At 39.9% G+C, this 26,709-nt stretch overlaps 2 protein-coding genes across 2 annotated transcripts in view; one reads left to right on the forward strand and one right to left on the reverse strand.

Annotated features, from left to right (window-relative positions):
• The first annotated feature begins 6,678 nt into the window (after window positions 1-6,678).
• The window catches only part of Tomm70 (translocase of outer mitochondrial membrane 70), a 31,145-nt gene continuing 11,114 nt past the window's right edge, over window positions 6,679-26,709 (forward strand). Inside the window, exons 1-5 of the mRNA XM_006995762.4 lie at window positions 6,679-7,155; window positions 19,342-19,515; window positions 21,151-21,277; window positions 23,134-23,243; window positions 24,486-24,634. Of these exons, the coding sequence (XP_006995824.1) occupies window positions 6,820-7,155; window positions 19,342-19,515; window positions 21,151-21,277; window positions 23,134-23,243; window positions 24,486-24,634 (896 nt within the window). The 5' untranslated portion in view covers window positions 6,679-6,819. The remainder of the gene's footprint in view (window positions 7,156-19,341; window positions 19,516-21,150; window positions 21,278-23,133; window positions 23,244-24,485; window positions 24,635-26,709) is intronic.
• The window catches only part of Nit2 (nitrilase family member 2), a 28,848-nt gene continuing 27,958 nt past the window's right edge, over window positions 25,820-26,709 (reverse strand). The window contains exon 12 of the transcript XR_013043783.1: window positions 25,820-25,845. The gene's annotated coding sequence lies outside the window, so the exon portion shown is untranslated. The remainder of the gene's footprint in view (window positions 25,846-26,709) is intronic.

A 26,709-nucleotide genomic window follows, 5' to 3' on the forward strand; every position in this document is an offset into this window, starting at 1 on the left:
ATTAGCACCACAAGATGGCAGCCCAGCTCTTAACATGCAGCCTATGGGAGCCATTTAAATCCATCACATGCTGAAAAACTGATTTTCTTCTGGGAGCCTCAAACTTGAGTATTTGCTATGTTGAAAGTGCCTTCAAAACTAGTACCCAATAAAAATTTGAGATGCTAGGTCTCTAATCCTACCCAGCAAACATGTTCCTTGATGTGTTACAACTCACTGCTTAAGGGATTAAGCATGTCTTTTGTGACTGGAAGAGAGCTCTTGGAAACACGACTCAGTTTTGCTCACGACTTTGCCTATGTACCTGTTCAGTTTAATAACTTTCCTTGGATCCTTTCATTATAATAAATATTAATCATGAGTTTAACACATGCCATGTACTTTGAGTTCTTTCAATGAATCACCAAACCTAAGGTAGTCTTGGAAACCCTGATTGAGGAAGCAAAGGGAATTATTTAAATCGTTGACTTCTGGATTATTTAAGTGTAAACATTTCCCAAAGCAACTAGATTTTTACCCCAGAAAGAAAAAGATTTAACGACAACAAAAATAAGAAGAAGAAGGAAGAGGAGGAGGAGGAAAGAAAAAAGAAAAAGGAAGGAAGGAAGGAAGGAAGGAAGGAAGGAAGGAAGGAAGGAAGGAAGGAAGGAAGGAAGGAAGGAAGGAAGGGGAAGAAAAAGATTTGATCTACATGACAGAAAATTCTCCAACTCATTGGTTTCCTAGCTAAGTCCATTTCTTAGAAAATACATACACGTATATGGGAAAGATGACTCCTGCCCACCTTGCCTGAGCTAAGGTTTCTATAACGGGCCTGGAAGAGCAGCAGTGGTTAGGTCTCAGCATTGGGAGAATGGCTCTCCCAGCCTGTCTGGAAATCCAGAGGACACATTACCCTTAAAACTCTGTCACCAGCTTTCTCACAGGGGCCTTGGACACTTGCCTGGGAGATGCTATCAGGGACACAAGATTCAGAAGAGATGCCCCTTTGGCTCTTTGGCTAGTGGGGAGACAGATGTGTAGACCAATGTGGTAGAATACAGTAAGTTGAAACAGACCTATGTATATGTCCAACAGAATTTTGAAAAGGGCACAAAACTAATCAGTGCAAGAAATATCAGATTTTCATCAAATGCTACCAAAGCAGTGTGTATCCACAGTTTAAGAGGAGAAGGAAGAGAAGACCAACTTAAATAATTTAAGTTGGGTGGCCTCTATTCTGGTCCATATATCCATTGTGGCAGCACCATGCTGTCTTTATCTTTGTATAGCATGGTACCTCTGTGGGATAAAATGAGGTCAGATATTATGATGGCTCTAGCAGCATTCCTTCTGCTAAGGATTGCTTCCACTATCTGTGGTCTTTTATGTTTCCATACAATTTGTCATTGTTTTTCTAGTTCTGTGAAGGATGTCATTGGAATTTTGATGAAGATTCCTTTGAATTCTCAGATTATTTTGGGTGATAGAACCATCTTCACAATATTCTGCCAATATAGGAGCATGGAAAGTCATTCTACTGTATACCATGATCCTTAATTTCTTTTCCCGGTCTCCTAAAGTATTCATTGTAGATATCTTTCACTTCCCCGGCAAGTTGATTCCTGTGTTTTGTTTGGTTTGTATTTTTTGAGCTATTGTTAATATGTTAGTTTCCCAATTCCTTTCTCAACGTTTGTTTGGTATGTATGAATGCCTCTGATCTTTTGTTTTGTTTGTTTTGGGTTTGGTTTGGGTTTTGGTTTTTTTTTGAGACAGGTTCTCACTGTATATCTCTGGCTGGGATGGAACTTACTATGTAGTCCAGCCTGGCCTCAAACTCACAGAGACCCACCTGCCTCCGCTTCCCAAGTGCTGAAATTAAAGTTGTGTAGCACTGCATCTAACCAAACACCACTGATTTTTGTATGTTGACTTAGGATCCTGAAACTTTTTACTGAAAGTTTCAGGTTTTTAATTATTATTTAAGAGTTATCTCACAAATTTGTAGAATCTTTTAAATATTAAATCATGTTACTTACAAATAGGGATACTTCAAATTCTTTCCTCACTTCATTCTTTTACATCTGTGTCTTGTCTTATTTCTCTAACTAAGACTTCAATTTCAAGCACTATAATAGGGGAGAGGAGCCTTAATATCCACCTGTAAAAGAAAGAAATGAGTTGAATATCTTTCACCCTATACAAAAATCAATTCAAAATAAATCAAAGATTTTAATTTAAAGCCTGAAATGCTGAAAGTACTGGAGACATGGAGAATTTACTTCAAGTTATAGGAATAGGTAATAGGACTTCAGCAGCACAGGAAGTGTCCAAACAGAATTAACAAACAGGACTTCATGAAATTAAACACTTTTTGGCCAGCAAACAATCAACAAAGCAAACAGAAAGGGAGAAAAAATACCAAGTATACTTCAAACAAGGGATTAATACCTAGAATATAACTTTAAAAAATTACACGTTCACCAAAACAAAACAAGCAAGCAAGCAAACAAACAAAAACATGTTCAACATCGTTAGCCATCTGGGAGATGCAATTAAAACTACTCTGAGGTTCTAACTCACCCCTCTCAGAATAGCTACCATAAAGAGAAGACACAACATCCAGTGCTGGTGAGAATATAGGAAAAGCAGAACTCCTAGTCCCAGCTAGCAGAAGTGTAAACAAATGTAGCCATTATGGAAATCAGTATGGATATTTCTATTTAAAGAAGAGAGAGAGCACGCTATATGACCCAGCTATACCATGCCTGGGCATGGATACCAAAGTAGTCTATAGTTTGCCACAGAGACATTTGCACATTCATGTCTATTACTGCCTTACTTAAACAGTTGGGAAATGATAGCAGCCTAGCTATCCATAACAGAAGAGTGGATAATAAAAATGTAGTACACATACACAACATCACTTTACTCATCTGTAAAGAAAAATTAAATCATTTGCAGGGAATGGATCCATCTAGAAAGTATATTGTAAGCAAGGTAACACAGACTGAGAAAGGCAATATTGTCTCCCATACGTGGTTCATAGCTTGTAATGTCTCTGTATACAAGTGGGAGGTCAGTCAGAGGTCAGTGTGGGTACAGGTTATGAAACTAGTACAGGGACCACTAGAGGAGAGCATAGAGGTTGAGGAAAGGTGGGAGGGAGCAAGACCGGCAACATCAAAAGGAAAAAGGGGAAGAGGCTGTGGAAGATGACAAGGGTGTGACCCCAGGCCCCGGGGAGATGACAGAGGAGGCGAATAAATACATATACGTGTAAGTTTTGTGTGAAAAAATGTCATAATGAAACCCAGAATCCTAATTTTAAAACTTTCAAATTAAAAAAAAAATGAAAGCAAATATATTTAGATGGAAACACAAAATAAGGACAGGCAAAAATATTCACAAACCATGCATTCAGGAAAGGACTAGTATCTAAAATCCATATACATTTTCAAAATTCAACATTGAGCCGGGCGGTGGTGGCGCACGCCTTTAATCCCAGCACTCGGGAGGCAGAGGCAGGCCGATCTCTGTGAATTCGAGGCCAGCCTGGGCTACCAAGTGAGTTCCAGGAAAGGCGCAAAGCTACACAGAGAAACCCTGTCTGGAAAAACAAAATAAAAACAAAACAAAAAAAATTCAACATTGAAAAAAAAACAAATAATTTAATTATAAAATAAGCCAAATCCATGAATGAAGGTTTTTTCCTGAGAAAAATAAATAAATGGAAAATAAGTTCATGAAAAGGTAGCTCTCAACATTAGTTACTAAATAAAGGAGAATTAAAAGCATAAAGTGGCGGAAGAGACGACTCAGTCATTAGAGTGCTTGGTACACAAACATGAGAACCTGAGTTTGGGTCTTTGGCACCCACGTAGTAATACAAAGCTGGGCATGCAAGCCTGTAATCCTAGCGTTGGAGAAGCAGAGACAGGAGGGTCCTGTGTCTTGCGAGCTAGCCCATCTAGCTGAACTGAAGGGCTCCAGGTTCAGTGAGAGATGCTATATCCAAAAACAAGGGGGCTAACTTCCGAGGAATTACCCCCACACTTGATCTCTGCCTTCTACACACATGCCAGCCACCAAGCCTGACAACCTGAGTTTGAAGTCTGGAACCCACATGGTTGAAAGAGAGAACCAACTCCTGCAAGTTGTCCTCTGTGTGTGGCACTAGAATGTCCACACACAGGCAAACTAAACAAAAAAAAAATGTAATTTGATTTTTCCCCCCAAAATAGCAGTCAAGTACAAGGCAGCATTTCTACACTTCCAAAAGATACCAATTCTCAAGAGTGGCAATGAACTGAGTCACTAAGGATGCAAAGATCTTATAAACCTGTGAGTGGGCATAAAGGTAGCAAACGAGTGCATAAATTATACATGAGTTATCAGTCACAAGGGAAGAGGGGGGAGTTGGGTTACTATTCACGGCTCCTTGCCGACAAATGCAGAGGTTGCCTCTGACAGCAGAATGAGCTGCCAGTTGATTGAATCATGACATGACAGTCCCCTGACAAGTAAAGTAGTACCACCTACTCAACCGAAGATTTGATGGAAGTTTCATGAGGTAGAAACCATCAGGCCCAAGAGACAATTATCATCAGGGAGGCTTCGGGTATGAAGCACAATGCAATCAGGTCCCACTGGAAGCAGCTGGAGGGAAGGTGCAGGGCAGGGACCACAGCACAATGAAGGCTGGAACTAGCCGTGATGGGAGTGGTTGTGAGGGAAAAGGGCTATCTGGGGTACAGCCATAGCAACTGAGTTGATTCCTAGGTGATACCCGTATTAGTGATGGTCGGCAACATTGGCGCTGGACTGGCAAGGATCCTAGAAAAGCTGGAGCAGCCAGGAACTTGTTCATTTAATATTTTATCACCCCTTTATCCTGCATTAACTGTTTCAGGCATTGCGTTGGGAGGATAAATAAACTAACAAGCACCCATCATATATCTAATTTGGTAATAAGTTCAGGAGTACAAAGGTTACTATATCATGATCCCCACTCTTCAAGGAATCAGAATGAGCTGAGTAGCCGATGTAAGAACAAATAACTATGGCGATATGGTATTTGTGGGAAAGAAACAAACTGTCATCTGATGGTGTAGTCATTTTGCTGGTGCTATAAAAGATCCCCAAGACCCACATGGCAGAAAGACAGCAGTGACTCCCAAAGGTTCCTACTATGATCCACAGCATGGATGCATCCATACACAACATAAATAAAGGGGGAAACTTTCAAATATGTTTTAGTTCCAATGGTTTATTCAAACTGGGAATCTATAATCCTCCAAGATATCACAGAAAAATGTGAAGTTATAGGGGGAGAATCCTTCTGTTGTTCTAAAAAAGCCAAGATTATTTACAGGGCAAGAGATTCCTCTTTTGAAGTTCTGGGACCAGCAGAGTGCTCACAGCGATCTCTATTTGATCAATTCCATTACACTACCATTTTTAGTTTGTTGCCAGTGGAAACATTTCACTGGTGCAAGAAAAAAGGCACAGCCCTGAAGTTTCAGATTGGGTCATCCTAATTTAATCAGTCCATGTTGGCACATCTCCTTGGCATATTCATGTAATGCTGTTATGTTGAGCATCCCGTGGTACTTAAAAGCCAAATGACCGCCTATAATTTTTTTTTTTGACACAGGGGTGTTCAAACCTGAAATGAAGAGCCATAGTCCAGAACAAACATTTATTTATTCATACTTGTCTTTTCTTCTTGAAAATAATGTGAATTCCAAACACCTTGCAATGTAATGTTCATTTTTTGAGACCTGACCCAGAGTTCATGAAAGAAAACACAGATGTGACAAAGTTATTACAGATAAAAGAGTTGAATTAAAATATACTCTGGAAACCAGGGAGGAAGGTTTAAGAAAGCTATTTCAAATAAGTGAGCAAACCAGAGTGTTGTGACAGGTACACGCGCTCCAGGGAAGGTTCTACGGGCTAGGATGTCAGGTGGAATTCCGCTTAAGACACAGGCGTAAAGGTGACTGGATCCAGGGCCCGCGAGGAAAGTCTCTACTCCGAAAGCTTCCCAACAGACGCATCGCCTTTATAACTCGTGCAGCCGGAGCACACAGGCACCCTCAGGTCACTTCCATCAGCCGACCTCCCTCCCTCCGGTCCCATCTAGCCTTTGCCCTCTGCCCTTGCCCCAGTCACTGTAAACGCGTCCAAACCACAGTCTGGATCCTGCAGCGAGATGAAGCCGGGTTGCACCGCACAGTGTCCTCACCTTTTCCTCACACACAGCCACAACCCCCACACGGGTCCCCAAACCCACCCATCAACTGGGGAGGGCCGGGCCCCCCGACCCTGCCGGCCAATGACCTCCACAGTTCTTCTGCACTCCCGCCCACTCCCAACGCTCCTGTTTGCTGCCCCTCTGCGGATCCCTGAGCCCCGATCTCGCCGCGTACAGCCCCGCTCCTCGCTCCACTGGCGATAGGGCCCCCTTCCTTCCCTCCTGGAGGAGGAGGAGGAGGAGGAGGAGAGGTCGGCTGTCACCAAGGGATTGTAAGCCGGCGCCAGGCACAAGCGAAGCCCTGCTGCCCGGAACGCCCGGCTCAGACCCGGCCTCCTGACCCCGGAAGTGATTCTCCCCTACCGACTCCAGAGGGGCGGGCCCAGCGGCGGGTCTAGCCCGGCATGCCCCGGGCTTCCGGTGACCTCTGGCCCTTCTCTGTCGTCCGCCCGTGCTGCCTGGCGTGCTCGCTCGCGCGTTGCTTTCTTCCACGCTCCCGGCTTCCTCCCCACGCTGCCCGGTGACCGTGGCGCCCGCGACCGGCGCGGCGGCGGCGGCGGCGGCGGAGGACAGTCGTCATGGCCGCCTCTAAGCCCATGGAGGCGGCGATGGCGGCGGCGGCGGCGGCGCCCGGTTCTGGGAATGGAGTGGGCGGTGGCAGCGGGACTGCGGGCCCCGGCTCGGGCTCGGGGACCCTGCCGCGGTGGCACGTGGCTCTGGCCATCGGGGCGCCCCTGTTGCTGGGTGCCGGGGCCATGTACCTGTGGAGCCGGAGGCGAAGGCGCAAGGAGGCGGGAGGCCGGGGCGACGCCAGCGGCCTGAAGCGCAACAGCGAGCGGAAGACCCCGGAGGGCAGGGCCAGTCCGGCCCTGGGCAGCGGCCACCCCGACGGCTCTGGCGACACCCTGGAAATGGTGAGGAGCCGCCCGGGGCCGCAGAGGTGGAAACGAGCGGATGCAGCTTTTCCTTCCGTGGCCCCGTGGTGCGGGTGAGGGGCCCTCCCACCGGTCGGAAACCGCCGAGTGGCCGCAGAGGACCCGAGAGTCGCTCCCGGTTGCCTTTGTCGGGAATGGGGTGGCAGCTCCTGGCAGGCTAGCTTAGAGATTTTCTTTAGCCATTTCCTTTGGGGTCCAGCAGAATCTTTTGCCCGTCTTCTCAGTGACACAGCATTTATCTTAACCCAGTGGTGTAGGGATGGGAAACACGTACCAGTGTAATAATTCTATTAAGCGGAGAAAGGCAAATTTCACGAGCGATGGGAGTTGTGACGTGATTTGTTCCTGTGATCCCCAAGGCCAGAACTTTACTAAGAACCGTTTAATAACTAACGAGCCATTCCTCTTTTGGAAGGGGGAGTTGAGCAACCACGGGACAGAATTGGAAAAATTCGTTAGGTAGCTCTGTATATAGGAAATAAGCCAGTTTCTAAGGAGTAAATTAGTGGTCCGCGCCCCCCACACACACACACATACTTGGGCTGAAAGCATCTTAAAATTTTCTACTTCACTTGCATGTATACATGTGTCCAAGCCTGATATGTCTGGTGAAGAGTCTCTGGTGTTAGAACAAGCATTGGAGTGATGAATTGCTTTGATCTGGTGATCTATTAAATCTTTTTGACAAATCTGACAGCTGTGTGGAGAATTGGCATGGCCTGAGATTGAGTGAGGTAAGGGACTTTATCTAGATCTGGAGTTATATGGTGGTATTACCAGAGTAAATCGAGTTCAGAGAGACTTACCAGTAATAATTCAGTAAATTCTTTTATACACGTGCAACCCATATACACTTATGGTCATGAGAAAAATTGTGTACAGTTAAATGAATGACAGTCATTTTCATTCTACCCTGACTAAAGACCCATTTTATTTATTTTATTTTTTTAGTAAGGAGCTTCGGAAGAAGTTCTGATACATAACTGTAGAGGTAGTGCTTACTGTGTGTGACTCACTGTACGAGCTCCGAAAGAAAGCCGTTTGTTCTCTCCTATGGGGAAATAGTCTATTTCTAACTAGAAATTACTATGTTGGAGGGAACCATGATCTTTAAGAACTGAGATGTCATTCTAGATTGGCCTGTGGAGCATTGGTGAGCCCACTTTATCTCACTGGCGTCCTAGTAGGCTAAGAGGATTAAAATATTAAGCCCCTTCTATTTCATCCAGCAATAACAATGTTAAACCAAAGTTTTAACATTTAGGATGAAAGCCTGGGCACTGGACTGTGCAAACTGTGCTGGACTACCAACCCCAAGAAGCCAGTTTCAGAGATAAGTAGTGCTAAAAAGCAGAGGTTTATTTAGTGTGGCCGCCTGGAAAGAGGGACAGATAGAAGATTCCAGTAACCCCCAAGTTTGTCTTTAGGCTGCTCACAAGAACTTAAGGTTTAAGAAGAGAAGGAATCAGACAAGAGATATGTATAATTAAGCAGCTGTGGTCAAGAAGTGATATGGTTGACCTTTGTCTCCAATCTGAACCTGCAAGGTGGGAGGGCTGGGTGAAGGGCTCCTAAGGGGATTAATTTGGTTCCTACAAGATGATTACTGTGTTCCAGGGTGTGGACTCCAGGATAATTACCCTCATCTGAAGGGTGCTCTGCCCTCTGAAGTTTTGTTCTTACTGGAATCCAAGGTGACTCGGAAAAAGGTTAAGGACAATGAAACCGCTGCCTTTAGTTGGACTGAATGTGACAGACACAAAATGAATGCTGGGCTGTTAGGCTTTTATTCTTTTGGGCCAGAGTGAAGTTGCAAGCATATTTTTAGCAAAGGCCTCTTCTAAGTGCTTGTTTCTGGTTTGATTGTGAGTGCCAGTGAAGATGGTTGTCAAGAACATTCTCTGACTTGGTTATCCATTGTCATACATCATTTCCGTATGTATGAAATTTTGTACCTGTGAAAATTTCATGTACAAAATGTCTATTTAATTTTAATCTGGAATAGGAGATAAATGAAAGTTTCATAAGAGTTCTTGGTTCTGTAGTAATTATAAATATAATTAAATTAAAAATAAGGGAGCTGGCCTGGAGAAGTAGCTTAACAGTTAAGAGTGCATATTGATTGCTCTTGCAGAGAGGACAGGAGTTTGATTCCCAACACCAGTGCCTGACAGTTCATGCCTGTAATTCAGCTCCAAGGGACCTAGTATCTACAGCCTTCGAGGACACCTGTACATGGGTGCACATAAGTGAGCACACACTCAATTAAAAAATAAATGAAGAGTTTTACATATGAAACTGCTTTAGCATTACACTGTAATTTGAGCCACATCCCCTATTCCAGGCATCCTTTCACTGTTGGTTTGGAAAGAATTAGTAAATTCTCTTTTAGAATTTAGATTTCTTTAATTCTCTTTTCAGTTTTGCAGCATTGTCTACAGCCAATGATTTTTGTATTTTATAAGTGGTTTATAGTTTTATAATGAATAATTTTGATTGACCTGACTTCTGTTGAATTCTCTGTGTAACTTGGACTGCTTTAAAATGATTATTATGTTTGCTCCAAAATAAAACTGAGCAAAACACTTGCATATACCATTTTCTTACTGCACCAGGTAGAATTTAGAGATGTGTTCTTGGAATTACTAGATTATTATTTAGCAAGGCAACATTAGAAATCTTCATTTTTTTATTTATTTTTTTATTTTATTTTATTTTTTTTTTTCGAGACAGGGTTTCTCTGTGTAGCTTTGCGCCTTTCCTGGAGCTCACTTGGTAGCCCAGGCTGGCCTCGAATTCACAGAGATCCGCCTGCCTCTGCCTCCGAGTGCTGGGATTAAAGGCGTGGCGCCACCAACGCCCGGCGCCTGAAATCTTCATATTTTCTAATTGAAATGTATACTTTTAACTGTTGGTAACAATAAATATTGAAGACTATTTTTGTCTTTTAAAAATGAATTTCCTTAGTGTCATTATGAATGTCTGAATGTAACTGACTGTTCATCCTAATTTATATATTACCTGTGGTTGGAGAACTTGCTCTGTATTTGAATAGATGAGCATTTGTTTTAGCTGAAGGAAAACTAGAAGGTTTCTAAGGCTGTGTTATTTCTCCAGCTGAGAAATAACTACATTTTAAAGAGAATTAGGAATCAATAAGTATCTGTTCAGAGTTTACTATTAGAGTGAATGGAAAGCCTGTTTAGTTTTGTCTTAGGGCTTATGTTTGCCCAAAATGTAAAATGAACTAGAGATATTACAGTGTTTCTGTCTAGTGGATTGGATGTTTATGTGTGTGATGTGGACCATATCCAATTATCACTTTTATGAGGTAGCAAAAACTTGGAAGAAAAATGTAAAGCTATTCATGTTGGTTTTAAGTAACTAGAATTTCAAGATATCATTAAAGAAAACATCTGATGGTTGATAGTTTCTAAGATTGAAGTAAAGTATGAAACCTTATTCCATTTAAGCAGTTGTAAAATTTATCAGTGTTCCATGTTGCTCCAGTAGTTTTTTCAAAACTTGAATTACAGATTTTCAAAATTGGAAGATTTCTTATTTTATTCATGACACTTCACGCTCTAGATTTGATCAACCTCAAAGGACTAACAAATACACACTAAACCTGGTATCCTAATATACTAATAAATATGCATTAGTTTAAGAGTGGTGTTGATTTCATAAATTTATTGATTTCATAATAATTTTGTATTCAGTTATGCTTTAAATCCAATGATAAGAGAAAGTAGCCATTGTGATATTCAAGATTTTTAGCCATACAGATATTATACCACATAAAGTATTAGGGAACCACAGATCTATGCCAGAATAGTATTTAAACATGTTAGTGAAGGGTTAAGATTGTTTGCTGTCATAATCTTCCTTGAAATGAAATGATTCTCTTTTCCTAAATGATGTTTCTAGTTTATTTCTTTAGTCTTTTTTATTTTTACTTATGTGTTTGTGTGTGTGCAAGTATGGTTATGTGCACCTGAGTGAAGGTGCTCCTGGAGACCAGAGGCATCAGATTTCCCTGGAGCTGAGGTTAGAGGTGTTTGTGAACCACCCAACATGGATGCTGTCTCCTCCTCCACCACCACCTCTCTCTGTCTCTGTCTCTCTCTCTGATTTTTTTTTTTTTTTTTTTTTTTTAAAGCAATGTCTCACTGTGTAGGCCTGGCTGGCCCTCAGACTCAGAGAACTGTCTTGATTCTGCTTCCCAAGTACTAGAACTAAAGGCATACACTCTCAGGTTTAGCTCTGGTCATTTTTTTAAAGAAATTAACATGGGTTTCTTGTGACACTCCTATTATAATTAATACTTTTCTTACCACTAATAATAATTAAACTGCCATTTAATAACATTTTCTATTGATGGGACACATTTTCCCTGATTTTATTTTGTTTTTTTAAAATATCACTGATTGTTAATATTCTTTCCAGTCTCTTCTACTTTTTTCCTTTTAATGACCTTCAAGGTTCTGTTGTGAGAATTCTTAATTACTCTACCAATTCCATGAATGTTAACCATACTTCTCACAAGGTCTAACTTAAAAGGAATCTTCATTTGTCTCACAAGTGTTTCAGTCTCCTCTTCTTAATTACTGTGCCTCATAAAATGTACCAAGCAGAACCTCTTTTTACTACTTTTGTGTTCTCCATGTCTAATCAGAAAATAAACCAGAATATTCTACATCATGTCTTAAATACCTGACTACTCTATTCCCACTGCTGTCATTTTTCAACTGAATAGCTACTATCTTTTTTAAAAAATTTTTATTATCGTCAGCTCTATCCATGTTTCCTTTATTCATGAATTCAACAAATGGAGGAACAAAGATATTTGGGCGGGGAGAGAAACTTGCACAACTATTGAACATGTACAGATTATTTTCTGACCATTCCCTAGATAACAACGCAGTAATGATTTACATAGCACTTACATTGTACTAGGTAACGAATAATCTAGAGATGATTGAAACACAGGAGAGGTCTGGACATTGTGGCTTAGTTGGTAGAGTGCGTGGCTAGCTTGCTTACACAAAGCTTTGATCCCCAGCACTGCATAAAGCCAGGTGTGATACATGCTTGTAATCGTAGCACTCAAGAGGTAGAAGAAGGAGGATCAGAGGTCCAGGGTCATCCTCCACTACATAGGAAATAATATATAGAAAAAGCTATAGTCATAGCTGCTTGGGAAGATTATGTAGACCAGGCTGGCCTCAGACTCAGAGATCCCTCTACCTCTGCCTCCCAAGTACTGGGATTAAAGCTATGCACTGCCCAGCACCAAAAAAATAAATCTTTAAAAAAAAAAACAATTACAAGATAATTTTACATGTTTGTTAAGAATTTATAGTAATTTGCTGTTGCCAATTGTATATCACTTTGAACACACTCTGTAACATACTCATGATGTCAAGAGACTTGTTTTTAGATTCCAGTCCTTTTCTGGTGTCTTGTACATTTTTATGTCTATTAATTTTCTCTTTCTTTCTTTCTTCCTTTCTTCCTTTCTTTCTTTCCTTCTCTCTCTCTCTCTCTCTCTCTCTCTCTCTCTCTCTCTCTGTCTCTCTCCCTCCCTCCCTTCCTCCCTCCCTCCCTCCCTCCTTCCCTCCTTCCCTCCTTCCCTCCCTCCCTCTTGGTTGTTGTATAGCTGTGTCTCTGTCTACAAAGGATTGATGCCAGGGATGTCCAAACTTGAGTGCCTTGTTTTTTTTGTTTTGTTTTGTTTTGTTTGGGGTGTGTGTGTGTGTGTGTGTGTGTGATACTTTTGTATAAAGTATACATCATACTTTATATGCATACTCATGCTGATGTCTTCTTGATATATCTATCTGTAATACCTAATACAAGGTAAGTGTTATTTACTTACTATTTTTGGAATAATAAAAACAAAAGTGTGTATATGTAGTACAGATTCAAGATCTGATACAGATCTTTTGAGGCCTAATCAATATGTGCCAACAGCAGTTAAGGGTTATTTTTTGTTTTTTGTTTTTTTGTTTTTTTTTTTTTGGTTTTTCTTCCTTGAATATTTTCATTTCACAGTTTGTTGAATCCGTGAACATGGAGGGACAAATGTGTAGTTATGAATTTAGAGCTTGGGGATATGGCTCAGAAAGTAATGTGCTTATTGATCAAGTCTGAGGACCCAATTTCAGATCCCTAGTACTCACGTAAAAGGCAGTTGGAGACCCTAGCATTGAGAGAAGAGAGGCATGTGCATCCTAGAGGCTCACTAGCCAGCCAGTCTAGACAAAACTGCCATAAGGATCGGTTCTCACCATCTCAAAAAATAAGGTAGAAAGGCATTTGAGGAAGATATCCCAACATCAATTTCTGGCTGCCACACACAGACAGCATGAACTAAATTGTGCTTTCCTGGCAAAAAGAAAAAGAACTGGTTGTGCTGGAGATTTCTATTTGCATGGAATGGAATAAGTCTGTAGTGAGCATCATACTTGAGTGTTTCCTTTGTTTAGTTCCAGAGTATAAGCATTGGTTTTTGGTTGGTTGGTTGGTTGGGGTTTTTTGTTTTTTGTTTGTTTGGCTTGTATGTGTAGACAAGTGGGCAGATAGGGTGAGAGTTGCTCTGTTGATGAAGATTCTTAATTTCCTAAAGCATCCTCCATAAACACAAGCCAGCTATACCATACAGTATAGAAGTAACATGTACCTAAGTCAGATCCATGGAGCTTAACTCCTCCCTTGGGCATATTTTTAATTCTGTCAGGGCTTTATGCATTATGTCTTCAGTATGAAGCTCTTAAGAATTTTTCATAAGCAGGCTGGAGAGATGGCTCGACTGTTAAAGGCTAGGCTCACAACCAAAATATAATATTTCATAAGCAATTTTGACAATAACTGATGTGCTTCATGCATCATTTCCATGATCCTCCAGTTTGGGATCCAGATAATTGTTGGATTGATTTATTAGAATCACATGGGCATAACTGCTGGTGATTATTCATTATGAGGAGAAGGAACTTACTCAAATCTGGGGCAGAAAATGTTAAATTTTATAATTTTAAGTAATTGGTAGTATGACATAACAAGGAGAAAGGAACATCTTTAATTTATTTATATTCTTTTCCAATATCCAAAGATTAAATTTATGGCCTTGTATTGCCTTCTTTGAGGAAAGTAGACACATGAGACTTATTCTCTTCATACTATTCTCTGAGAGACTGAGGGAGTTTTAGCTTTGTTTTAATATTAAACAAGTCTTCCCAAGGTTGCCAGGCTGGCCACCACCATTCTGCTGGTATCAGGTGATCTTGTCTGAGCTTCCCTAGTGGGATTAGCATGTGGTATGATTAATGTTTGTGAGTGTGCATGGACACACACACATGGGTGTGAAGGTTAGAGGTCAGCTTCGGGTAGTATGTCTCAGAAGTTGGTCTACCTTGTTTCTTAAGACAGGTTCTCTCACTGGGACCAGGGGCTCTGATTAGACTAAGCTGGCTGGCCAGCCAGGCAGCCCCAGGGATTCACCTGTCTCTGCCCGGTTCCGGGATTACACAAGTGCCAGCATGCCCGGCTTTTTATGTAGGACCAAACTTAGGTCATCTTATACTGCATGCACGCTGTGAACTGAGTCACCAAGATTAATGTTCTTTAAGCTTGCCAAACATGCATGTATGCGACCAGTGTGTAATAAAACTAATTGTGATAAAAGACTCAGGAGAAATAACTTATCATAAAATTTAATTATAAAATTTATAGCACCGTGAAAAGACTACCAAAATCAAGTTGTTTCCAGTAATGTTTAAATGATGCTGTCCTTTCTTTTAATAACTTTAGTAGCTTATGAATAGACCAGTAGACTACATGAAAAGATAGAACTGGCTCCTCATGATGTTCCCATTATGTTTGAGATCTTCTTGTCTTCATTCTTCATTTGTGAAAATACACTTTCAGAATTGTTTTGAGGTGTTTTCTCCCCTAACTTCTGCCTTTAATTCTAAAGATATTTAATATAACTCAAGAGCGTGGACAATGAAAATGCCTTTGAAAAACAGTATGAAAAGATTTCTGTGGGGGTGGAATTAAAACCCCTTGTATTTAAAAAAAGGTCTATTGTGGTCTTCTTTTCCCCCAGTACATTTAATTTTTGCCTGAAAAGCCTAGTTTTGGGTATAGCAGAAGGCTAGTGTTTGTTGATAAAGTTCATCGTGTGGGAAAAGGTAGCCTCTCATGACTACCCTTGCTGTGTTGCCGTCTCTTCCCTGCAGCTTTATTGCAGAGAAGCTATGGGCCAGAAAATAATAGGAGTCCAGGGAGTCAGAAGGTGAGGCCTGGTGGTGAACATTGTGATACACTGTAGTTAAGTGCCTCTCAGAAGAGTTTGCCAGTTCATTGTGTGTCTCTATAATTGGATTCTTTTTCAACTCTGTCTTCAGACCACCATTTATTTTCAGTAGTACAATAAGGACATTAAGTAGACTTAAGAAATCAGGATAATTTTAAAAGGAAATTGTTATAAAACTTAATGAGGGGCTGGAGAGGTGGCTCAGGTTAAGAATACTTGTTGCTCTTGTAAGAGGACCTGAGTTCAATTCCCAGCACCCATACAGTGACTGATAACCATATATTATCACAGTTCAGAAGATCTGATACCTTTTTTTGGCCTCATGTGGTGCATGGACATTCATGCATGCAACACACCATATGCATAAAAATAAATACAAATTAAAAAGTAAGTAGTTAGTTGAGATTTAGTTTGTTGATTTTCACACATTTAGACTTTGTTAAATGAAAAGTGCTGTCCTTTCTTAAATCTCTTATCCCTTTCTCCAGGTTCCTCCCCATCCTCTTCATTTGTCAGTCCTAGCTCCAACTGATTCTCCTTGAGTTCTTGTGATTTAGGAGGAGAAATTCATTGCCTGTTTGTGCTAAGGAAACAGGGTTCTGTACTATGACCAGAAAGTCTTTAGTTAAAATATGGAAAAACTGGCCAGGCGATGGTGGCGCACGCCTTTAATCCCAGCACTCGGGAGGCAGAGGCAGGCTGATCTCTGTGAGTTCGAGGCCAGCCTGGGCTACCAAGTGAGTTCCAGGAAAGGCGCAACAAAGCTACACAGAGAAACCCTGTCTCGAAAAACAAAAAACAAAACAAATATATGGAATAACTAAAATGTGTTGATAGTTATACACATTATTTTCTACATAGTCCCTTATGTTTTAGGGTAGTGAACAGTCTTCCAGTAACTCAGAAACAATGAAAATTTACTGTGCTAAATAAAATAATGCTTTTCTTTTGTTTTTATGTACTATTGAAGACAGTCAAAATTGTTTATTTTAAAGTTTTATTAAGCAAAAAGATCAATAATTATACTTTTGGGCAGATTGTACTTTTATCAATAGAACTATGTTACATTCCATCTGTAGCTTTTTAGAGTGGTCCTTAGATACTGCCTTTTGTGTTATATGTGCCTTTTATAGTATTTACTTTTCCTGTCTTAAATGTTTCTGTGTCATTTTGCTTTAACTCATCTTATTTAGGCAGCGTTTAGTTTTACTTTTAAACAACTTGAAAATCTTAATCAAAGACTCACCCATTCACATTTATTACTGATTAGTATCATTAATGATTATTACTATATTTACTTTTTGTTTTTGTGCCATCCTTTCTGCCTTTCAATATATTGGCCATTCGCCTGCTCTAGGTTCATTTTAGTACTAAAGCTGTGGTGTCATGTCTGTCTATGTTGTATTTAACTTCGAACACTCGTTTGTCAAATTACAGAATTTTGAGTTGAGATTCTTGCTTCAGAGCTTTGTGATAGTTAATTATTTGTCAGGACCTAATCTTGGCAGTGGTACCTGATTTGTTCTTTTGTAGTTAACCTGATTTTCTTTTCTACTTAAGCATCTTTGGCATTTTTGCTATATAAATTTCAGCATAACATGTTTTAAAAAATGTGTAGGTTTTTTTTTTTTTCTAATTTTTTATACCCTCTTTAACTATGTCTTTCCCTTGGAACCTTGGTAGATAGATGTTGGAACTATTTTGGAACTAAATTTGCTTATTTCCTTCCAATTTCTCACCCCATCCTCTGTTCTCAATTGCATTCTGGAAGTTTCCTTGATTCCTTCTTGTACTTAATTTGTTCTTCAGCTGTACTTGTTGTAATATAGGCCCTCTATTATGTTAATTATATTAATTTTTTTTTCTTTTCAAGATGTCTAACTGTAGGTTGTAGGCGTTTTGTATTTTGGTGGTAGAACTTGTGCTCTGCATGTAAGAGGCCCTGAGTTCAAGCTCCAGCAACTTCTCCCCACTACCTTCTCTTGCTACTGTTTCTTTATCAGATAGCAGTTTTCTGTTGGAGTTAGGTGCTTCTCTTGCATGCATTGGCTTTCTTTCAGTGTTAGCAATTTCCCTTTGTGGTTTTTTGGAAAGAGACCCATCCTCCCTTCTGGATGACACAGTCCTAATGCAATATGACATGTGCTTTTTTCTAGTTGAGAAAGGCAATTAATGAGGTTATCCCAAATGCAAACTGTCCAACTGTCACCCTGATAGTTGTCCTCCTAATGTCACACAGGGGTTCTCATTTGTTGTTTTATCTTTTCTTTCTTTCTTTTTTTTTTCTTTTCCTTTTCTTTTTTTGTTTTTCAAGACAGGGTTTCCCTATGTAGTCCTGGCTGTTCTGGAACTTACTTTGTAGAATGGGTTGGCCTCCAACTCAGAGATCTACCTGCCTCTGCCTCTCGAGTGCTGGGATTAAAGGTGTGCATTACCATGCCTGGTTTATTTGTCTTTTTTTTGTTGGTTCCAGCATGTTTTCATAGTCCCATGGATGTGTCCCCCTCCCCCCAAAAATATCACAAAGTTCTAAGTAAGATTACAATTTTGTTCTTAGCTGTATTCATAGCTATCCTAGGACACATGAAGCCTTGGCTGCAGGTGGGACATTCATGTAACCTATTTATTCTTGAAATATGTTTCATGATTGCTGTTTGACTTATACTGGAAAAGCTTTTAGAAGATGAATAAATCTGTTGACAAATGAAAGATTTTCACTCATCTATTGATTTGTGTTCTTGGTTCCTTTTATCCCACATCTTGGTGTTAAAAATACATATATTTGCCGAGCAGTGGTGGCACATGCCTTTAATCCCAGCACTCAGGAGGCAGAGACAGGTGGATTCTCTGTGGGTTCGAGGCCAGCCTGGTCTACAGAGTGAGTTGCATGACACGCTTCAAAGCTACATAAAGAGACCCTGTCTCGGAAAAAAAATGCATATATATCTTGTTAGTACTGTCCAGCTTACACTATCTAGGTTATATCCCTATGTGAAATAGATAGTTTGAGTTACCTACAAATCCTTCCTTGTATACTATACTGGAAAAAACAAAAACAAAAACAAAAACAAACCCTATAACTATAAGATGCTAAAGAAGGGCAACAAAGAGTAAACAGGAAGCTTGCTAGCCTGTGAGAGGCCCTGGGTTTGATTGCTAGTACCTCCAAAAAGAAAATGTTTGAAGCCATTATCAAAATCCTCTGAGGGTTATAAGGGATCAACTGCATGACCCCATCATTTTGGTCATAACTACCCTTTACCTGCCAATGGTTGCCTTAACAGTGTCTTAACTGATAGACATAATAAGCATTTTGAGAGAGGCTAGGTACTCTCTTGTTAGCAGGAGCCTACCTTTGTCTATGCCTTCTGCCTTGATATAGGGATCCTTGCTGCTGCTCAAAATGTGAAGTTGAGGATCTATTGGCCTCTTTTTTATTTAGTTGTTGCTATTTGCTTTTGAATAGGGTCTTGCTCTTTAGCCCAGACTGGCCTTCAACTCTTGCCTTATACTTTCTAGTGCTGGGATTACAGGTTTGTGCTACCATACCCAGCTATGGTTACTGGTTTTCATACACTGGGACTAGATTTTTCCAAAACAAGGGGTTTAAATAACTTTGGCTGACAAACATGTCTTTATAGCCATTTGGTTGGCAGACATTAACACTGTCACTTCTAACATTGGCAGAAATGATATTTAACGTGTTAGTCTTTTTGGAGAAAACTCTGAGTGGTTTTAAACTGTAAACAGCCATCCTATCTTCTCATCTTTCATCAGCTTGTTTAATCACTATGGTCTGAATTTATTCTTGAATGTCAGTTCTTAATAATGGTTTTCTCTCATTTCAGAATTCTCTGGATAGAGCCCAAGCAGCTAAAAACAAAGGCAACAAATATTTCAAAGCAGGAAAATATGAACAAGCTATCCAGTGCTATACTGAAGCTATTAGTTTGTGCCCTACTGAGAAGAATGTAGACCTTTCTACATTTTATCAGAACAGAGCTGCTGCCTTTGAACAGTTGGTATGTACTCTGGTGTTTCCTGTTTATCTGTTTAACGTCTCAGTTAATTCTGCTCAGATCCAATGCACTTTTTGAAGTTACTTTGAAATTATAAGAATTTTTCATTTCAGTGTTGCTAGCCAAAATTGTACACCAAAATTCTACAAATTTTAATTTTTATTAAAATCAGATAGTTTAGAAGGTTAACATTTCATGGTTATTCTGGCCTCCTCAACAGTTTGAGACTATTTGTTCAACTTTCTGTCTCTCTGTCAACAATATGCAAAGGGAAGAAAGAGATGAAATCCTTTTACACGTGCTGTTTGTTCCATGTCTTTTGTTGCTGTCGTGTCTCGTACAGTTTTTATATCAGTGTAGCCAAATCGTTCATTCTTATTAAAGACTATGTAGTAGGACTGTATGCTTTCAGAGAGGATTGATGCATTTAAACAGTGGAGAAGAGGGTGTTAGTAGAGGAACCAAGACATGTAAATGCTCTGAGATGAGCATTTGGTGTTTACAAAAGTCAAGTCTACTGAGTATAGTAAATGAAAGTGGAAATGAGCAGGGACCAAATCAGGAAAAGCCGGTAGGCAATAAGTTTACATTTGAGCTAAGTGTGATGCTAGATTCCTGTATTCTTAGCACTTGGGAGGTAGAGGATCATGAGTTGATGGCCAGTATGGGTTACATAGCAAGACCTTGGCTGAAGAAACTGATGAATAAATGAAACGAAATGAATTTGCAGTTGATTCTGAGTACAGTGGAAGTAAGTATTTAAGGGATTTTAGCAGGGGAGGAATATCATCAAAGATTTCTCCCTCTGTTCTGTCAAGAATATATTGCATCAGAAAGGATGACAGCATGTTGTTGGGATGACAGCATGTAAAAGAAATCTGAAGACCAGCAAGATTTGCTATTGCATTGGATATGAAAAGTAAATACAAAAGAATTTAATACCATAAAGGTGGAGAAGGAGCAAGACAGCTAAGTGGATAGTTTAACACACATTTGTAATTTAGCGGGGTAGCCCAGCTAGCGATAACTTTGTGGATCACCTGATTTTAGATGTAAAATAAAGCCAGACAATCACCCAAGGAGAAGAGAGAGGTGAGTCCTTGAAGATTGTAGCATGTAGTCAAGTAGAAGGAAGGAATTCAGCCAAATAAATTGAAAGGGAGCAGCCAGGAATGTAGATAGCAAGTCAAGTGGCAGCGAGACAAACTGATGACAGGTTGCTGGTAAGTAGGTAGTAACTGCAGAGTAACGAGGTCTGGGCATGTGTCCATGTCATGGGATGGTTCAGAAGAGAGGTGGACTTTTGCAGAGAAGGAATAACTGAAAGAGTAAAGATCTTGGCATGGGGAAGGTGTGGATCCAGATCACCAGGATAAAAGGGACTACTTTTCTCAGTTTTAGCAGGAGTGAAAATGTGCTGTGAGCACAAAGACACAGGTGGGTCTCAGGTAGAAAGTCTAAATATCTTCATTGCCTATTTGTAGAAATCTGGTGCAGTGTCTTTATTTCGTGTGTGTGTGCGCGCGCGTGCGCGCGCGCTCTTAACACTTGGCCTGTTAGGTTTTGAAAACTCAATTCTGTTGAACTGTTTTCAATGTAACTTTTTTTTTTTTGTTCTTTTCATGCTTTCAATTACAGCAAAAATGGAAAGAGGTGGCACAAGATTGTACAAAGGCTGTTGAACTTAATCCCAAATATGTGAAAGCTCTCTTTAGACGTGCAAAAGCCCATGAGAAGCTAGACAATAAGAAGGAGTGTTTAGAAGGTGAGGGTCTTTCTGTGTTTTCATAGGAAAATTGCTAGAGGCTTTGTGGTCATTAGTCAATTTATATGAAACTGCCTGTGAGTGTAGAAATCAGCTAATTGTCTTTCAATGTTAAACTGTTTCCCAGTTGAGATTTTTGTTCTCTAAATTGAAATTACTGGTATGTAAGTTCTCTCTGTTTTCAACTGTGGAATTTTTCATTGTTTGTTTGGTTTTTATTATTGGTGTTTTTGAGACAGGCTCTATATAACCTGGCTGTCTGGAACTCACTATGTAGACTAGCTGACATCGAACTCACATAGATCCACCTGCCTCTGCCTCCCAACTAAGGAGGTGCTAAGATTAAAGGTGTGCACCACCACGCCCAACCTTAACTGAGGAATTATTAATAAGTATTAAGACTCATTGAATAATTCTTTGACTAAGGAAATCAGAAAAGTAGTTTTAGCAGGTTAGTGTTGACATATTTTCAACTACTTCCTTGTAGAAATGTGAAATAATTTGGAGGTGAATCATTAAGGAAGATGCTTTTTGCCCTTCATATTTTCTACACAATTGCAGAGTGTGTCATTCTCAGAAAATGTTATAAATGTTCTTTTGCCTGTAATTGGCCATGTCTGCTTCCAAAACTGCAATTAAAGTACAGGTCACGGGCTTTTAAAGTTCATTTTTCTAAGTGATGTGAAGCTAAACCAAAGTGTAATTTCTACAGTCTGAAAGTACTTTCAGTACATGTTCACAAGTCCTTTAAAAACATCAGTAATAAAATTTAGCCACAATTACTCTTTCAATAACTTTTGGGGGTTGATACTAGGGAATAAAAACTCAGGATCTCACAGATGCTAAGCATACTTTCCGCCATTGAGCTGAGCCTAAAATGCTTTTTTTATTCTGTTTTGTTTTTTTAAAGGATGTGGCTGTTTTATTTAGATCATGTTAGAAAATTTAAAGGAGGTTGGGGATATAGCTCAGTGGTAGAGCGCCTGCCTAGCAAGCGCAAGGCCCTGGGTTTGGTCCTCAGCTCAAAAAAAGAAAAGAAAAAAAGAAAATTAAAGGTTTTGTGACATCATATAATGGTTGAAAGAATATTTTTAAAATGGGAATACTAAGCTTTGAACTAGACTTTGAAGCAGATGTAATTGGCAGAGAAGAGGTTGATTGGAATTTAGATCAAAGAAATGGGGTGAGAAGTGAAGAATGGCGTTAGAGCTAGCTAAAGTTAGAAGGGAATTGTAATGCCCTGTTGACTTGTTTGGAAGAGTTAGGCTGTGGACTTGTGAATAATGAAGAATAGAAAGAGAAGTAACAGCTACTGAATGAATACTTGGAGGAAAAGGCCAAGTGATTAAGGAACTTCTGTTCTTTCACATTTCAGACCACTGGATTGTGAGCTAGGGCATAACCAGTTGAAAGTGGTGTTCTCAGGCAGATTTTGAATTCTGTGGCAAAGTAGCTTTAGAGACGGAATAACTGGAAGGCTTTAAAAAAGCTACTTAGGAATAATTGTGTGCAGAAGTTTGATAACAGCCTGGGCAGCAAAGCAAGATGTGAGAGCGTCTACTATGTCCACTTGCCTTGTGTTACTAGTTAGAAGAAAAGATTCTGGACTCCTTGTTTTCTTTGCTTTCTACAGAACGTTAGAGCATTGCCACACATCAGAAATAAACAGGATAGGCCCATTAATTTCACAGGTGAGAAAACCCCCAGAGGAATAAAGTAGTGACACTTTCTTGATAATTAAACAGTCCCGCCTTGCTTTGAGTTGAGTTTGCCATTTTGTAGTTTGGCTGTACCTATTTGATGCTGCTGGTCATCTTCACAATAATTCCATAATTCTACTTTCACATCGTTTCCAGATGTTACTGCTGTGTGTATATTAGAAGGCTTCCAAAACGAGCAGAGCATGCTGTTAGCTGATAAAGTCCTTAAACTTCTCGGGAAAGAGAACGCCAAAGAAAAATACAAGGTAAGTTAATATGAGTTGGGGAACAGTTGGATAGTCCTTGAGACTGACAGTGTTTTGATAACAGCTGAAACTAGAACTGGGTTGTGTTTCTTCTTCTCCTACTCTTAGGTTGTTATGGTATATCCATTTTCAGTAAGCCCAAACCTGTACTCAGAGACTAGAATTCATTTTATGTATTGGAGATTGCCATGTAATAACCCAAAGACCAAATCCAGTCTGCTTCCTATATGTTAGCCACTTGCATATTGTTTAGGGCTACTTTTGTGCTGATGCAATACATTTTAGTGGTTGTCAAGTATACAAAGTCTATGTAGTCTACAGTGTCTCTCTGTCTATCACCTGATCTTTTATAAAAAAATATTTGCCAACTCCTGCTCTGTATCATTAATTTTTAAACAAAGCTCTATGCTAGAGCAGGGGATACAATTACATGTCCCAGATCCAGGCTGGTAGCTCTTAATGTAATTCAGTTAAAGCTCCGTGCTAGAGCAGTGTGTACAAATGCTTGGTCCCAGATCCAAGCTGGCAGTTCTACAATGTAATTCAAGCACTTGGGAGGCTAGGATAGGAAGAGCACCATGAATTTGAGGCCCTGTCTGAGGGAGAGAAGAGAGAAGGCCCAGTCTCTTCCCTTACGGGAGTTTGCTTTAATGGGAGAGATGTCATTAAGTATAAAAGACGTTTTAGAGGGGAGAGGTAAGTGCTAAGAGAGTGACAGAGCTTAGCCAGAAATGACTGGTGATGTACTGCTGATTGCAGGAGTTCAGGGCACTTGTTCGCGTTTCCTTTACTGATAACTCCATTTTCTCCTACATTGATCTTTGTAACTAATCTCTATAGCTAGGCTTAGGTGGTTCATGCCTATAGTTCCAGTAATTGGGAGGCAAAGCAAGGGGATTCCCAGTTGAAGACGAGCTAGTCAGTATAGAGTGAGACCCTGTCTCAGAACAACAAACACCTGGTTTCTTAAACATAGGCTTTCATGTATCAACATGCACTGTTAATCCAAGAGCAATATAAACTAACTGTATTAGGGCCCAGAACTTTTTTGCTTTTGAGCAATTCATAATGGAATTCTTTACAATCACCTGGGAAACATGTTAGATTCTCAGTCTTACCCTGTGGCTTAGAGCTTAACACTGTCTGTTAATTTGAAACTGAAAATCCACTCTGCAGTGTACTTGCTTCTTTGATTAGTGTTTTCTCATTTAAAAAAGAAGCTTAAACATGGTTGAATTTCAGAACCGTGAACCTCTGATGCCATCGCCACAGTTTATTAAGTCTTACTTCAGTTCTTTCACGGATGATATAATTTCTCAACCAATGCTTAAAGGAGAGAAGTCTGACGAAGATAAAGACAAGGAAGGAGAAGCTTTAGAAGTAAAAGAAAAGTAAGTATGCTGAGCATGGTGTCTGCTGGGTGGGCTTTGGGACCATGGAGCACAAACAGATTCACAGTCACCTTTAAAGGAAAATCTACATACAGATACAGTTACATTTAACTAAGTTGTATATAACTATAGATATACCTCTTTCTAGCAGTTATCTGTTATTTCTCTGGTACTTCAGATTTTACTGGCTACTGCTTTTACGATCTTAGTGAGGTTATCAAGAAAATACTGCCGGGCGGTGGTGGTGCACGCCTTTAATCCCAGCACTCGGGAGGCAGAGGCAGGCAGATCTCTGTGAGTTCAAGGCCAGCCTGGCCTCCAAAGCGAGTTCCAGGAAAGCCGCAAAGCTACACAGAGAAACCCTGTCTCAAAAAAGAAAGAAGAAAATACCCCTTAAGTCAAGGGCGCTGTTGGTAGGTGATTTGAATAAAGGGTACTACCTTAAGTTTAAGTGCCGGTAGTTCTCATTTATATGCTGATGAACGATTAGCGATGCTATAAATTTCTTTAAGGTTTTTCTGCTTGTCCAGGACAGTGACATTCCTAATGTCTTGTCTTTGATACTATAGAAAGCTGAAACCAAAGGATAAGTGCCTTTATGGCTGGAGACCTTGTGATGTCTTCCTATTCATTCATATCAGTCAGTGCTTGTGGTTTTCAGTTAGACTAACTCTTCCCTGAGAGAAGGCAATAATATTACTAGTGTGTGTGTGGAAGGGAGAAGAATACTGTTCCCTGTAGTAAAATATAACTGAGTTTTAAGGAAGTCTGCAATTACACCAAGATATGTAAATGTTAATTGGTATACAATCTTTCAGAAAGTCATAGTTGGGAAATATGTTTCAGATGTCACTTAACTTTAGTAACAGTGATACAGATAATTTCCTCTTCTGCTAAATAAATAGTTTTCATCCCATAAAAACTAGAGCAAAGTTAATCATATTCTATGAGCCATGGTGAGCAGTGCCAGGCTGTGAAACATAAACTCAGAAGAGCTCACAACTGGAACTGTTGCTGCAATTTGTGGTTTGTAGTTCGGTCTCTCTCTGAGCCTTAGCGTCATCCTCTTTTTGATGAAACTAGTACTTCTAATTCATAGCTTACAGGGTTGTTTGAGGGTTTAGAGACCTATGTAATTACTTACCATGTTTTCAGTATTTGCTTTCGATATGATTTTAATATAATTGCTCCTATTTTCTTACACTGGTAATCTGAGCAACAAAATAAAAAGTAAAAGGTTAGTGTGAAGTTAGAAGAGTTTGATATAATTTTTCTTGTGAATCACATACTAGTTTTCTCTGTGTAGATCAGTGGTTCTCAACCTTCCTAATGCTGCAACCCTTCATACAGTTCTTCATATTGTGGCAACCCCCCAACTATGGAATTATTTTGTTGCTACCTCAACTGATTTTGTTACTGTTAGGAACCGTAATGCCCAACCCTCAGGTTGAGAACACTATCGAGAATATAACAACTGAAATGAGAAATTAAACTTTAATTTACAATGCTCTTTAATACAGGTGCCCTTTAACTTATGAAGGATTAAATCCCTATAAATACATTGTAAGTTGAAAATACGGTAAATCAAGTATGCATTTACTTTATGTAGCCCACTGAACAATATAGTATGCTGTCATTTATTTACTTGTAGTCCTGTGGTGACTGGGAGCTGTGGCTCTTCAGCATCGTTGCACAGTATTGTGCCACATGTCTCTAGTCTACGGCAAGATAGAAATTTGAAGTATGTACTTCCAAAGTCTATCATTTTCATGCCATGTTAATATTCAACTGTCATAAATCAAATGTCTTAGAAGTCTTGTGGTATACTTTTTTTTCAGTCAGAAACCTCTTCATTAAGCATCTCCAGTAGCAACCATCTTAGAAGAAGAATATTGTACCCAGGTGGTGGTGGCACACACCTTTAATCCTAGCACTCAGGAGGCAGAGGCAGGTGGATCTCTGAGTTCGAGGCCAGCCTGGTCTATAGAGCAGGTCCTAGGATAGCTAGGGCTAAACAGAGAAACCCTGACAAGAAAACACTGAGAGGGAGGAGAAAGAAGAGGAGGAATGTGTTC

The sequence above is a fragment of the Peromyscus maniculatus genome, chromosome 12 (assembly GCF_049852395.1).
Source record: "Peromyscus maniculatus bairdii isolate BWxNUB_F1_BW_parent chromosome 12, HU_Pman_BW_mat_3.1, whole genome shotgun sequence".
NCBI lineage: Eukaryota > Metazoa > Chordata > Mammalia > Rodentia > Cricetidae > Peromyscus > Peromyscus maniculatus.